The sequence below is a fragment of the Pan troglodytes genome, chromosome 11, assembly GCF_028858775.2.
Source record: "Pan troglodytes isolate AG18354 chromosome 11, NHGRI_mPanTro3-v2.0_pri, whole genome shotgun sequence".
NCBI lineage: Eukaryota > Metazoa > Chordata > Mammalia > Primates > Hominidae > Pan > Pan troglodytes.
In genome coordinates this window covers 82,484,696-82,500,139 of record NC_072409.2, presented here as the reverse complement: position 1 = coordinate 82,500,139, position 15,444 = coordinate 82,484,696, and the positions used below count along the sequence as shown (strand labels likewise).

At 40.1% G+C, this 15,444-nt stretch overlaps 1 protein-coding gene and 1 pseudogene across 13 annotated transcripts in view; both read right to left on the bottom strand.

Annotated features, from left to right (window-relative positions):
- The window catches only part of NOL6 (nucleolar protein 6), a 50,323-nt gene extending 38,716 nt beyond the window's left edge, over positions 1 to 11,607 (bottom strand). For 2 of the 13 annotated variants that reach the window (XM_054658750.1, XM_054658751.1), the window contains exons 1-4: positions 11,416 to 11,607; positions 9,780 to 9,870; positions 3,724 to 3,777; positions 3,014 to 3,030 (exon numbers count right to left, since the gene is read on the bottom strand). In XM_054658750.1, coding sequence (XP_054514725.1) covers positions 3,014 to 3,030; positions 3,724 to 3,777; positions 9,780 to 9,870; positions 11,416 to 11,592 — 339 coding nt within the window. In that variant the 5' untranslated portion in view covers positions 11,593 to 11,607. Of the gene's footprint in view, positions 1 to 3,013; positions 3,031 to 3,723; positions 3,792 to 7,524; positions 7,592 to 8,290; positions 8,498 to 9,779; positions 10,333 to 11,415 lie in introns of those variants that run through there. The other 11 variants (XM_054658754.2, XM_009456455.4, XM_063787851.1 and 8 more) reach the window with 11 other exon arrangements.
- Positions 11,682 to 11,865, bottom strand: PANTROV1R-PS239 (vomeronasal 1 receptor panTroV1R-ps239 pseudogene; annotated as a pseudogene).

Genomic DNA, 15,444 nt, shown 5'->3' with positions numbered 1-15,444 from the left:
ACTACACATGGACATGCAACATTCATTCAACCTTGAAGGTGGGAAAGAAAAGAGAATTCTCAAAAGCACAGAAATCACCCTTTTAAGCTGCAAATTTTACAGAAGCTCTAATACTAAGCAGATTCTCCCCAGCAAAATGCATCTTTTCTTAAGGCACAAAGGTCCAAGATATCCGAACAGTGAAATACAATCAAGATATCTGAATACATGGAGAGCAAATTATTTTAGTACTGTTCTCTCTTAGTGTCCACAAAGTAAGCCTCAGTAACCCACAGATTTTATTTTCAGTATTCTAATACTGTCTCCCTCTACTGTACAAAAAAAGGAAATTGAAAGATTTTTATCATTTATTTCCCTTAAGACATAATTAAGAAAACTTCTTTCAATTTGTTTTCCCCCAAATAGTTTTTAGAGTTAGTAATCTAACAAGATTGTTTGTGTGTGTGTGTATATATATATATTACATGTTATTAATATATATAATATATATTATATATGTGTGTATATATATTATACATATATATATATATGTATGTATAAAATATGGAGATTCCAGGGACAGGACAAGAAAAATAATCATCCTTTAGAACAAATCCTTAGAATCTAAGTTCTTCAATTCAAAACTTAGGAAAAAACTAAGCAAAGGCGTACTAGTTTGGTTGGGAGTCAAGTGTATGTATGTGTCCTGGGCCAGGCTGAGCAATTAGTTAACTAGGTAAGCTTGGGGAAAGATTTAGAGTCCATTAACTTCAGATTTTTTTCCACCTTCAAAACTAAGAATAAAAATACTCGGCCAGTGTCACAGGACTAAAACTAGAACCCAATTTTGATTGATTCACTGAACTAAGCACCCACTGCGCAATACACATGGCAAGGGCTGCCAAGTTTAGCAAACAAAAATGCAACACAGAACACACTTATATAATAAAAAAATAGGCCAGGTGCAGTGGCTCACGCCCATAATCCCAACATATGGGAGGCTGAGGCGGGTGAATCACTTGAGGTCAGGAGTTCGAATCCAACCTGGCCAATATAGCGAAACCCCCATCTTTACTAAAAATACAAAAATTAGCCACGTGTGGTGGCACATGCCTGTAATCCCAGCTACTCAGGAGGCTGAGAAAGGAGAATCGCTTGAACCAGAGAGGCAGAGGTTGCAGTGAGCCAAGATTGGGCCACTGCACTCCAGCCTGGGCGACAGAGTGAGACTCTGTCTCAAAAAAAAAAAAAACCTAAATAAATAATTCATTGTTTATCAAAAATACAAACTTAATTGAGCATGCTGTACTTTATCTGTGAACCCTAACTGGGGCACATACAAACATACAAATAAGACATGCTTCTGGCCGGGTTCAGTGGCGCATGCCTGTAATCCCAGCACTTTGGGAGGCCAAGGCGGGCGGATCACGAGGTCAGGAGATCGAGACCATCCTGGCTAACACGGTGAAACCCTGTCTCTACTAAAAATACAAAAAATTAGCCGGGCATGGTGGCAGGTGCCTGTGGCCCCAGCTATTTGGGAGGCTGAGGCAGGAGAATGGCATGAACCCAGGAGGCGGAGCTTGCAGTGAGCCATGATCGTGCCACTGCACTCCAGCCTGGGCAACAGAGTGAGACTCTGTCTCAAAAAAAAAAAAAAAAAAAAGACATGCTTCTTAACCTCAGAGACTTACATAGGAATGAGGGATATGAAATGTATTCATAAACTATGTTGGCCAGGCTGGTGTATAACTCCTGACCTCAGGTGATCTGCCCAACTCAGCCTCCAAAAGTGGTGGTATTACAGGTGTGAGCCACCATGCCTGGCTATTATCTACATATTTTGAGTGATAGTTAAATATTCTTTGAATATTAATTCTATTGTATAGCTTTATTTCTTTTTGAAAATATAAAGGAATCTAAAACTTAGTTACTTAAACTGTAATTTTTCATTGTTCCCTCATAATGAAGTAACATAATATTTAGCGTAATTAAAAAACAAAACAAAACAAAACAAAAAAGCAGATTCATCTTTATGGTAGTTTGTTCTTTTTTCTTTTTTTTTTTTTTTAAGACGGAGTCTCGCTCTGTCACCCAGACTGCAGTACAGTGGCATGATTTTGGGTCACTGCAACCTCTACCTCCTGGGCTCCAGGGGTTCTCCCGCCTCAGCTTCCTGAGTAGCTGGGATTACAGGTGCCTACCATCACATCTGGCTCATTTTTGTATTTTTAGTAGAGACAGGGTTTCACTATGTTGGCCAGGCTGGTCTTGAACTCCTGACCTCAACTGATCCGCCTGCCTCAGCCTCCCAAAGTGCTGGGATTACAGGCATAAGAATCTGCACCCAGCCTAAAAAGCTTTTTAAAGAAATAGAATATATTAGCGGGCTTGGTGGGGTGACATGCACCTGTAGTCCCAGCTACTTGGGAGGCTGAGGTAGGAAGACTGCTTGAGCCCAGGAGTTTGAGGCTGCAGTGAGCTATGATGGCACCACTGCACTCCAGCCTGTGTAACAGAGCAAGACCCTGTCTTTAAAAAAAAAAAAACTAAAAGTTACTTTTATTCAATTCCACCATAATTTTTAATAACTGAAAAGACTTGAAGGTCTTCATGCCCAAAACAATAAACATTATACTGAATTAAAGATAAACATTTCCAATTTTCCTTAACTTTTGTCTTAGCCTATCATAAAAAGCCCTACAAGTGATTCAAACTGTTGGACCTAAATAAATGTAATAAGGTTTTAGTAAGGAACAGATAAATAATCATTTTGACCATACTAAAACATACCAAATCGATTTTAACCACACAATAAATTCATTAAAATAGCCTAATAAATTTCATGACTAGAAACTTCCATATTTATGAAAAAATGGTTTTATTTCAGTTCCTAGAGGAACCAGTACTTAAATGGAATTGCTTAATATTTAACTGACAAAGAGCTCATCCTGTGTCCTGTCTCAAATATACTTGGTACTTGAAATTTAACCTAAGTAAATAAAAACATGAAGAATGAAAACTCTGGACTTACCACCTCAGATTCTGAGCCTATTAAAACATAAAAAGGAAGCATTTTCAGTTAACAGCACATTTAAAGGCAAAGGTATTTATATGATTTTTATTGCACGAACATACTGATTAAGCAAGCCAATTCTCCATATCTTTCAACTAAAGAAAAGTGGGTTCATTTTGCCTCCTGAATTCATTTTAGACTCCTTAGTAATTTCTTTTTTTGAGACAGTCTCGTTCTGTCGCCCGGGCTGGAGTGCAGTGGCGTGATCTCAGCTCACTGCAACCTCCGCCTCCTGGGTTCAAGCGATTCTCCTGCCTTAGCCTCCCGAGTACCTGGGGCTACAGGCACGCACCACCACGCCCGGCTAATTTTTGTATTTTCTTAGCAGAGACGGGGTTTCACCATGTTGCCCAGGATGGTCTCAATCTCCTGACCTCGTGATCCGCCCGCCTCAGCCTCCCAAAATGCTGGGATTACAGGCGTGAGCCACCGTGCCCAGCCTAGACTCCTTCATAGTTTCTTACTGATATGCCATACCAGCAATCCACCCAAATCTCCTTTTCAACCTAAGAAGCTAGGCAAAAAACAGTATATTTTTGGAAGTCTACATTTAAGGAAACATGTACTATTTAAAATAAATTATAAAGGTAAAAACAAATTTGTTTAAACCAAAAAATTTCAAATGTTTGCTTCTTTTTAAATTGAAATACCATGGGAGATCTACATACCATTCTGAGCTTCTTGACACCTTTTAATCCAGTCACTGAAATTAGCATCTGCACCTAGAAAGAAAAACCTATCACATCACTCATCTGCATAACCTATTAATCAGCAAATACTTATTAAATACCTACTGCATCCCAGGCACTGTTCTAGGCACCGGGGAGTCAGCAGTGAATAAAACCTGTCTTAACAGAACTTATGGCAAACTGTTATAGCTATAAACATACCAATAGTTTAACATTTAGTTCTTCATCCTGAAACATTTTGATTTTTTAAAATTAATTTTAACTACAGTCAACCTCACTAATTTCATAGATATAAATAATGTACATTTCCCTCAATCTCTCTGCCCTTAGAGAAGCTTCCTCACCCACACAACAAAGTCAGATCTAAATCAGACTCCCAAAATGCCATTAGTTAGGGTGGGGAGGAGGCTTGGTAACTGGGAGCTGAGTTGAGGTCCATAAGCCTTTCCCAGTCCCAACTCGCTCTTCAATGCGGCTACCTATTCAGTCCACTATTCTCTCAGTGGCTTTATCTGTTCCCATCCCTTTCCTACCAACACCAAGAAGTATCTTTAAATTCTGTGAAGTTTTCTCATATATCCAAGTTACATGGGGGTCAAAAGGCTACAGGTGATAAATTATATACTTACAGATAATAGTGTAAATGTATGCATAAACAAATTATTCATTTCTGGAGACACAGAACAATGATTACATTTATACACAGTGCATAGTGAAATACGTTAAAAACCTTGAAAGTACTCTAAATAAAAGCCTACTAATTCAAGTTAACTCCAGCCAAGAGTAATCTGGAAATTTTAAACTAAAAATCTCTTAAAACAAAATTTTCTAATTTACTAATTTATAAAAGAAATACAACTACATGGACCTTAATAAAAATTTTAAATATACTCTCTCACACACACTATATTCTAGGGAAGAGGGTTTGAATAACTTATTATTTTAAATAATCAGTAACTAAAACCAAGCAGTCTATCACACAAAGAGGGGAAAAGGTAATATTCTGAGTTATAAATTTTTTACCCTGTCTGATAAAAATAGAAGCCTAAAAGTTTAACTTAAATTTTTCCTGGATTTGAATTTAAAGATAAATTTGTTTTTTAGTGAAATATCCTCGATAGCAATTTTACCAAAGAGGCCTTCTTCTGAAGGCCACCTCTGAAGTAATTAGAGAATAAATGTCAGTGGCATGATATTAAGATATTATTCGGCCGGGCGCAGGGGCTCACATCTGTAATCCCGACACTTTGGGAGGCTGAGGCGGGTGGATCACGAAGTCAGGAGTTTGAGACCAGCCTGGCCAACATGGTGAAACCCCCATCTCTACTAAAGACAAAAAAATTAACTGGTTGTGGTGGCACGCACCTGTAATCCCAGCTTCTCTGGAGGCTGAGGCAGGAGAATCACTTGAACCCAGGAGGCAGAGGTTGCAGTGAGCCGAGAATGCACCACTGCACTCCAGGCTGGGAGACAGGGCGAGACTCTGTCTCAAAATAAAAAAAAAAAAAAAAAGAAAGGAAGGAAGGAAAGGAAGGAAAGAAAATGAAAGAAGGGAAAGAAAGAAAGAAAACTCAAGAAAAGAATTTAGGGGACAAGTGCAGTGGCTCATGTCTGTAATGCCAGAGCTTTGGGAGGCCAAGGCAGTAGGATCACTTGAGGCCAGGAGTTCAGAGACCAGTCTGGGCAATGCAGCAAGACCTCATCTCTACACAAAAATGTTTAATTAGCTTAGTGTGATGGCACGTGCCTGTATTCCCAGCTACTCAGGAGGCAGAGGCAGAAGGACAGCTTGAGCTCAGGAATTCAAGGCTGCAGTGAACTATGATGGTGCCACTGCACTCAAGTCTGGGTGAAAGAGTAAGGCTCTGTGCCCCCAGGTCCAAAAAGAAGAAAAAAAAAGAAAAGAATTTAGGCAGGAAACTTTTCTATTGCTCTTAAAAGTAATAAGGCCTAGAAATGCAGAGGATGAGGTCAGGCATGAAGGCTCACGCCTGTAACCTCAACACTTTGGGAGGCTGAGGCAGGTGGATCACTTTAGCCCAGGAGTTCAAGACCAGCCTTTGTAACAGGGCGAAACCCTGTCTCTGCGAAAAAAAAGCACAATTTCGTCAGATGTGGTGGCACGTGCCTATAGCCCCAGTGACTTGGGGGGCTGGGGTGGGTGAATCACTTGAGCTCAGGAGGCGGAGGTTGCAGTGACCCAAGATCACATCACTGCATTCCAGCCTGGGCAACAGAGTGAGACCTTGTCTCAAAAAAAAGAAAATGTAGAGGATGGTACGACTCATGTTTTTTCAGGGGTTTCAAGTATGTATCAAGGCACTAGATAACTTGACTCTGGAATTTGCTAGGAGTGTAGATATGCTGCCTTCCTGACTGAATAACCCTATTATTCACATACCAAAACTGAAACTGGGATAAGCAAATTTGACAATAAGCCCTGTCACCCAGACCTTTCCTTTCCTAATTTGTAGCTTCCATTTGTGTAATCAGGCCTAAAATCCCTTTTTTGAGTAGGTATACAGCAGAAAAGCAAACATTCAAAGCAGTACAGAGTTAGAATTTAACATATAATACGTAAGAGCAGAGTTTCTTAACTCAGCACTACTGATGTTTTGAACCAGATACTTCTCTGTTGGGTAGGACTGTCCTGGCCATTATGGGCTGTTTCGTAGCACCCCCTGGTTTATACTCATTAGATGTCAGTAGCTCATCCCCCATCTACCAATCATGATAATCAAAAATCTCTTCAAACATTGCCTAAAGTTTCCTGGGAAACAATTGTTTCCAGTTAAGAACCACTGCTTTACAGAATTGTGATAAAACTCTATCATAACATAAAGATAAAATAATAGTACAAGTAGGATTATGTAGTCTACAATTTTCTGGGATTACTCACAACCTCTTAGTATTTTTCCGATTTTAAAATTCTTGCTCTCACAATTCCTATATATGTCTAAATATCCACAATGCTGTGATAATTTTCATATATTCCCCTCAAAAATATAACATTAAAAATTAACAATACTCTCAAAACTCTGGGTTTCTTCTGTACTCTCGCATAATTTATCCAAATGTACACTTCACTTCTCCATAAAAACCTTATTGTTAAGATTTCCCATCTCAGCATTCTTAATAACTTAAAATGAACAGACTTCTGATCAAGAAAGCAAATTAAACTTTCATTTCTCCATTAGAAAAAACAAAGCCAGGCCAGGTGCCGGTGGCTCACACCTGTAATTCCAGCACTTTGGGAGGCCGAGGCGGGTGGATCACGAGGTCAAGAGATCGAGACCATCCTGGCCAACATTGTGAAAAATTAGCTGGGCATGGTGGCACACGCCTGTAGTCCCAGCCACTCGGGAGGCTGAGGCAGGAGAATCACTTGAACCCAGGAGGCGGAGGTTGCAGTGAGCCAAGATCACGCCACTGCACTCCAGCCTGGGTGACAGTGCGAGACTCTGTCTCAAAAAAAAAAAAATAATAAAATAAAATAAAGAAAAGAAAAAAACAAAGCCAGACTAAGTAGAGAGAGCATGTTAAGTGTTTCCATATAGTTTTTTACTTCTAATGGTAAGTTTATCTGTGGTTTAAATGCTAAAAGGCTAATTTAACCAATTTTAAGTGATCTCATATCTGCGATCAATATGAAATGTAATTACAGTGAGAAAAACAGGTATTGGGTTTCTGTAATTAACTTGAGATTAACAATAACAAAATTCAGCTTTGGTATTTAAGACAGAAATGGGTAAGTTTATAAAACCATAATTTAATACTTACTAATTTTTGTCCTCCTATAAAAGTTTCTAGAGCAGCAGCATAGTTTTTTTAATGGTATTCACATATCCTGCATGAACATATTTAAAACAAATTAACACACATACAAGATCTGGAAGATAGCCTTCTTTCTAAATGAAAACATCTTAGTATTTTCTATTGTTGAAAGAAAAAATTTATTTTAAGTATATGTTAGTAAGCCAAGAGACTTTCTAAAATACTGTTAACATCTAGTACAATTTCCAGTAAAATTCAATTTTAGAACTTACTTCAGAAGGAATTTCACTTTAATTGTACATACTTGCTTATTCCAAAATACATACAAAGGAATTAAAGCAGTTTCTTACTGAGAGAATAAAGTTACACTTATCAACAGAAACAAGGTGGGATATAAAGCACAGAGATACAGAGCTTTCACACCATTAAGCGTAGCCTATTCAGCTTGGTTGAAGAACAGGATGTCCTCTAGTCAGTTAAATATGGTAAATTCCAAATTTTAAATAAAAAAAGAATGTGAAATCCATCAGTTTCATCTATACCTTGCAGTTATTTCAATCATCGCTATTTTTAAATATATTAAGTATAGATCTCCATCACATACTATGGTTAACAAAATAATAGAACTATAACTTTATATTTAAAATTGAATCATATCTCTGCTATAAATACAGAATTTTACTACTTATAAAGCTTACACTGAACTCATTCAACAAATTACACATCTCCTATTTACAGTCCAAGCTCAACAAAAAGAGTAGCTATTGCATACCCTTTTCTCAGCACAGCAGTGGAATTATTTGGATTGAATTCGCGAGACTTCTTTGCATCAGCAACAGCAGCTATGTAGAAAAAGATGGGTTTCTGGCCGGGCATGGCGGCTCACGCGTGTAATCCCAGCACTTTGGGAGGCCGAGGCAGGTGGATCACGAGGTCAAGAAATCGAGACCAGCCTGGCTAACACAGTGAAACCCCGTCTCTATGAAAAAAAATTAAAAATTAGCCGGATGTGGTGGCACGCGCCTGTAGTCCTAGCTACTCAGGAGGCTGAGGCAGGAGAATCGCTTGAACCTGGGAGGCAGAGGTTGCAGTGAGCCAAGACTGCGCCACTGTACTCCAGCCCGGGCAACAGAGCGAGACTCCGTCTCAAAAAAAAAAAAAAAGAAAAAGAAAAAGATGTTTTTTTGTCAGTTATTTACAGATTCTAGCAAACACACACAGAATACTGATCAGTTTTAGATTTCCAAGTTTTCGAGTTAATAGAAACGCCAAATGGTTTTAAATTAGGAAAAGCTAATCCAACACAGAATTCAAATAAATATTACTCTTGTACCTTCCTTTTGGCTTAACATTTAGCTTCCTTCTTAAAGCTCTTCGGTCAGTGAATAAAGCTGTGTGACAAAATTCATCTCCTTTTCTCATTAGCATCACTTATGTAATTTGGCAGGGTGCAGTGGCTCCCGCCTGTAATCCCAGCACTCTGAGAGGCTGAGGTGGGCAGATCACCTGTGGTCAGGAGTTTGAGACCAGCCTGGCCAACATGGTGAAACCCCCTCTCTGCTAAAAATACAAAATTAGCCAGGCATAGTGGCATACACCTGTAGTCCCAGCTACCTGGGAGGCTGAAGCAGGAGAATCACTTGAACCTAGGAGGCAGAGGCTGCAGTGAGATGAGATTGTGCCACTGCACTCTAGCCTAGGCAATAAGAGCAAAACTCCATCTAAAAGAAAAAAGATATTCAGTTTTTCCCTATCCAGATTCTTCATCAGAATAATTTTTAAAGTTACACAGTACAGGAACACATTATTTTTTTAATATAGATGGGGTCTTGCTATGTTGTCCAGGCTAGACTCGAACTCTTGGGCTCATGTGATCCTCCCGCTTTGGCCTCCCAAAGTGCTGGGATTACAGGCGTGAGCCACCATGCCACATTCTTTTTTATAAAAAAATACAAAGAAGAGCATGTCATTTGAATACTCTGTTAAACAGTAAATGTGATACTATTCTTTATCAGCCTACTCAATAACTATGAATGAAACCTATATACATTATCCACCCACTGAACGAAAAAAGAGACATCCATAAAATTTAAATAGGTGTTGCTCAACATGTCTGTCACACTTGAGCTACTTTACCTTGTATGAAAGACCAACTCAAAAATCCTTAAAGACAACCTTTATTTTATTTGATTAATTGGTCATGAGTAAAATGTATAAGTAACTTATTAAAAAGGGGCAATATACTTTATAAGAAAAATTACCACAGTAATTCCCAAGAAGAATGTGACAATAAGCTCTTTGACGATAATATTGTGCATCATCTGGTTTCTGTTCCAAAGCCTTAGTCAGCTCCTACAAAAACAAACATGTTGAGTGTCAGTAAAAGTTTTTTAAAAGCCATCAAATTCTAATTAAAACATCATTTTTAAACAAATAACTTATGATCAGAAACTATTTGGAGGAAAGATAACAGGGATGTAATCTTGGAGTTTTTCCTCGTAAGAGGATCTCCCCGGTTTCTCGCGGTCCTGCTAAAACGCTGTCAACCTAGCGCTCCACCAGAGAGGCCCGTTGGCTTCTCGGGAGGCGACCGAGGGAGCTCAGGAGGCGGGGAGGCTTTTATAAGAAGCGAAAGGACGGCCTCAGGGGTGGCCGGGAACAGCCTGGAATCAGCTGGAGGACATCAGCAGGACTGAGGAAAGGGCCACCACCAGCGTGAGGAAAGCGGGGAGAGGGCAGAACGCGGCAAATGGCCGCGCTCGAGGGCTGGCGGGGTCCCAGCGAGCAGCGGCTGGGAAACAATGGCGCGAGCGTGACGTGGGCCGGAGGCGTCGCCGCGGCGCGGAGGAAGGGGCTGCCGTGGGACTGTAGAGTCTGTAGAGTTTTTTGGAATTTATGTGATTACAATCTTGCAGTCTGTGAATAGAGATGGTTTAACTTTCCTGTAATCTTTGTACCTTTTAGTTTTGTTGCTGGCTAGTATGTCCACTATTGAATAGAAATAGTGATAATGGACTTCCTTGTCTTGGTTGTAAAATCAAGAGGAAAGCATTCAATATCAAGTGCTTTTTCTGCCTTTATTGAAATGTTCATATGTATTTTTAATAATAATATGTTACTGTTATATAATAATAATTTTAAAATAATATTTTAATAATAATGTTACAATGTGACCAATTACATTGGTTAATTTTCAAATGTTATCTAAATGGCCGGTTGTCCTTCCGGATCCCCATTGATTCCGATTGGGATGACACTATAGGAGAGGCAGAACCAGTGAAGGAAACATAACGTTTATTCAGGAGTTACATACAGGGGTGGTCCAGTGGTGGTGGGCTGGCCTGGAGAAACGCTACCGTTTGTATAAAAAAAAAAAAAGCATGTAGTCCATATAGCATATCGCATTTTCACTTAGAACCCTCCTTCTAGCAGTCTCCATTTAACCCAAAATAAAGGGCCTTGATCACCTGTACAGGCTGTGTTCCAAGGGATGGGGCAGGGGTATGGCTGTCCTTCATAGATAAGTAGTGAATCTCAGTGTTGGCTACTCCTGGATTCCTTAGCCTGGGACTCCAAACACACTTAGAATAGGGTTATTCTCAGGTATGCTCCATTTATGGCTCAGCCATACACCAAGGTGTATACACCAACCCCTGCCATGCACCAATATGCATATAAATATGAATAGCCTCTGAAAGGGAAAATTCCTTGATTGACCTATAGGCCCACATGAAAAGTTCTATATTAATAGCTATGTCATGGCTGAGCACAGTGGCTCATGCCTGTAATCTCAACACTTTGGGAGGTCGAGGCGGGTGGATCCCTTGAGGCCAGGAGTTGGAGACCAGCCTGGGCAACATGACAAAACCCCATCTCTACTAAAAATACAAAAATTACCTGGGCTTGGTGGTGCACATCTATAATCCCAGCTACTAAGGAGGCCAAGGCACAGGAAACACTTGAACCTGGGAGGCAGAGGTTGCAGTGAGCGAGATGGCACCACTGCACTCCAGCCTGGGCAACAGAGTCAGACTCTGTCTCAAAAAAAAAAAAAAATAGCTGTATCGTGGACATTGAAATTATAACGAGATAACAAAACTACCACCAGAATGACTTAAATTAAAAGGATTTCCAATACCAAGCATTGGCAAGGATATGGAGCATTTTTTAGAGAGAATGACCAAGGAGTTGGCTACAGTCAGGTGCTGCAGAATCAGATCTGTGGACCTTAATGTGCATCTGGTGAAATAAATAACTATAATGGTGAAGAAGAAAGCAATTGCCCAGGAATCCTACTGTGGTCTGAGATAAGAAGATCATTCCTATTGCCACATCCCTGGAGGCCATTTGTCTTTTTTCAATGACTGATCATCCTATTCAGAGTGAGAGGATCTGGCGTGAAAACAAGAGGCCTGTTGTACTATGGCAACTGAAAGCCACTCTTTTCCATGTACCATTGTTTTCAAGCCATTAATTTCCTATTAAACTTCATTTTCCTCTTCCTGAGAGTTTCGCTATAAAAATATATGTGTGTATAGATATATATTCCTAGCATAAGAGTGCTATAACAGTGTTTTACATAGAACTTTTACAATAATTCTTTGAAGTGCTTTATTGTTCCCATTTGACAGGTGAGGTGATTTCGGGCACAGGAAGGCTGAATGACATTTCCAAAGTCACCTTCTTGTAAGAGGCAGTGTCAGAAGCTGACAATGGACTTGACCACTATGCTGTCATAGCAACAGAGAGAAATAATTTTTAAGACAATCCATGTATTTAAAAAATATTTTTGTATCTCTTGTGAGTTTTTAAAAGAATCGTTTTGAGTTTTTTCTTTTTGATTGTGATTGAAAACACCAATGCTTGCTTTATAGGCAAATATCATCTATAGTGATCAGAGATCCAAGTAAAATATAGATGGGCTGATCTTAGCATAATCTTAGAAGAATAATTATATACAACCAAATGGAATTTCTTAAATGCACAAATGGAATTAAAAGAGGAGGTTCTTTTCCATCTTAACCAAGAAGGAGGGCATAATGGAATGACCATGTGCTAAGCAAGGGAGCAGGAAAACAAGTAGGAGGGAAAACACTGCAGAGGAGAAACTAAATTACCATGAGTGTAGAAAGAAAATGAGGACTTGTGAATATGAAAATATCAAATACAGTATTTCAATGTCAGGATGGTTCACTGTATTAAAACTCAAGTCCATTATGCACAAGAAAAACTGGAGGTAATGATTATACATTGACCCAAAATAGTACCAACATGAGCACTGAGCCTGGGGATGACATGAAAACATTCTTAAACAAGAGGAAAGATCAAAAATAATGCAATTCTGAAAACTGCTGAAGAGCATAATGTTTTTTTCTAACACAAAAAGCTAAATTCAGTTACTTTTCTTTGCTGATTTCATGAGGGAAAGGAGTCTCACCATAATAAAGAGACAATAGATTTTTTCTGTCATGACACACTTATGGTCTCCATTTGGTATATTCTGTGCACAGAATTGGTGAAAACACTATATTTACTATTTCTGAACAGAATAAGGTAATTCAATCAGCTACATCTTATACATGATCACAGGCATGGAGGTGTCATAGAAACACCTCTATAAATCTTGGAAATGTTCATGCAGATAAGACAGGGCAGCTGGCAAATTAATTTCCAAATTATATTAGAGAACTTAAAAATAGGCTGGGTGTGAATGGCTCATGCCTATAATCCCAACACTTTGGGAGGCTGAAGCAAGAGGATTGCTTGAGGCCAGGAGACCAGCCTGAGCAACATAGGGAGAACCTGTCTCTACAAAATTTTTTTTAAGTGTGCTGAGTGTGGTGGCACATGCCTGTGGTCCCAGCTACTCAGGAGGCTGAGGTGGGAGGATCGTTTGAGCTGAGGTATTCAAGGCTGCAGTGAGCCACAATTGCACCACTTCACTCCAGCCTGAGCAATAGACCTGTCTCAAAAAAAAAAAAAAAAAAAAAAGATTTCATGACTTTATTCAAACCAACAATGATGAACAGTGAGGATTACATTAAATGAGAAGCAGTTAGGGGCTGGTTTATGGTCTTGACCTCCATTCCTTCTCCACAAGTGCAGCCCATGACCCAGTGATGATTTCCCCTTCCCTGCATTGCATTGGCACTGACTTAGTTTCTAGACCAGAATCCTGTTTTCCAGACAAAAGCCCTGCTCCATCTCCCAGCACACTTCCTTCCCTTGCAGGCTATGCCTTCTAGACTGAAATAGAAAATACTCACCTTATTTTTCCCTTGTTGCTGGGACAACAGGTGCAGGGTGATGCTCAGGACAGCCAGTGGGTGAGCGTGGAGGGAGGCATCCAGGTCTCAGATATGGGTTTGTGTCCTGTGACCTCACCTTTTCACATCACTGCAATGAGCATTTCACCTGTGGCAACAATGACAGTGCACATTTGGGGAGCTAAAGATATTTCAATAAACTTTGTCCCAGTTACCAATTACCAAAAACAAGTACAATTTTCTATGAAGGGGGCCAGCCCCTCCACACCTGTGGTTGTTTCTCATCCAATGGAACGAGAGACTGAGAAAAGAAAGAGACACAGAGACAAAGTATAGAGAAAGAAAAGTGGGCCCAGGGGACCAGCACTCAGCATACGGAGGACCCGTGCCAGCACCAGTCTCTGAGTTCCCTCAGTATGTATTGATCATTATCTCTACCATCTCGGAGAGGTGGATGTGGCAGGACAATAGGGTAATAGTGGGGAGAGGGTCAGCAGGAAAACATGTGAACAAAGGTCTCTGTGTCATGAGCAAGGTTAAGAAAAGGTGCTGGGCTTTGATGTGCACGTACACAAACATCTCGGTGCATTAAAGAGCAGTATTGCCACCAGCATGTCTCACCTCCAGCCCTAAGGTGGTTTTCTCCTATCTCAGTAGGTGGAACATACAATCGGGTTTTACACCGAGACATTCCATTGCCCAGGGACGAGCAGGAGACAGATGCCTTCCTCTTGTCTCAACTGCAAAGAGGCCTTCCTCTTTCACTAATCCTCCTCAGCACAGACCCTTTACGGGTGTTGGGCTGGGGGATGGTCAGGTCTTTCCCTTCCCACGAGGCCATGTCTCAGGCTATCACATGGGGAGAAACCTTGGACAATACCTGGCTTTCCTAGGCAGAGGTCCCTGCAGCCTTCCACAGTGTATTGTGTCCCTGGGTACTTGAGATTAGAGAGTAGTGATGACTTTTAACAAGCATACTGCCTTCAAGCACTTGTTTAACAAAGCACATCCTGCATAGCCCTAAATCCATTAAACCTTGAGTCAACACAGCACATGTCTCTGCAAGCACAGGGTTGGGGCTAGGGTTACAGATTTAACAGCATCTCAAGGCAGAAGAATTTTTCTTAGTACAGAACAAAATGGAGTCTCTTATGTCTACTTCTTTCTACATAGACACAGTAACAGTCTGATCTCTCTTTTCCCCACATTCTAGTGGGCATCACTAGCAAGATGAGAGTGTTTGGCAGAGGCTGTTGCTTTCCATAATCTCTGGAGGCAACAGGAAGGGGCTTCTAAGGAGGGAGCAGGAAGGGGTGAGTCTAGACTAGGGGCTGGCAGCAGAGTGCACGTGTTTTACTGGAGTCTGTGCTTTCCTGAGATGGTCCCCTACAGAAAACCCAATTTTCTGTTAATCCTCAGATTCCTGAGCCAAACTATTATTTCACTGTGAACAGAGAGACGGGATCATGCGAGGAACTTGAGAAGGATATGTGAACAGATTACAGTGCAAACAGCAACTTGAAGTCAAATACTGATATGAAAAATAAATGGGAACAATGTTGGGCATTCCAATGTAAATTAATCAAATGTAGATGTTATATATTCTATAAATATATATTTTATTAACGTTTACCCCTAGAGAGACAGAGATTCTAAATTG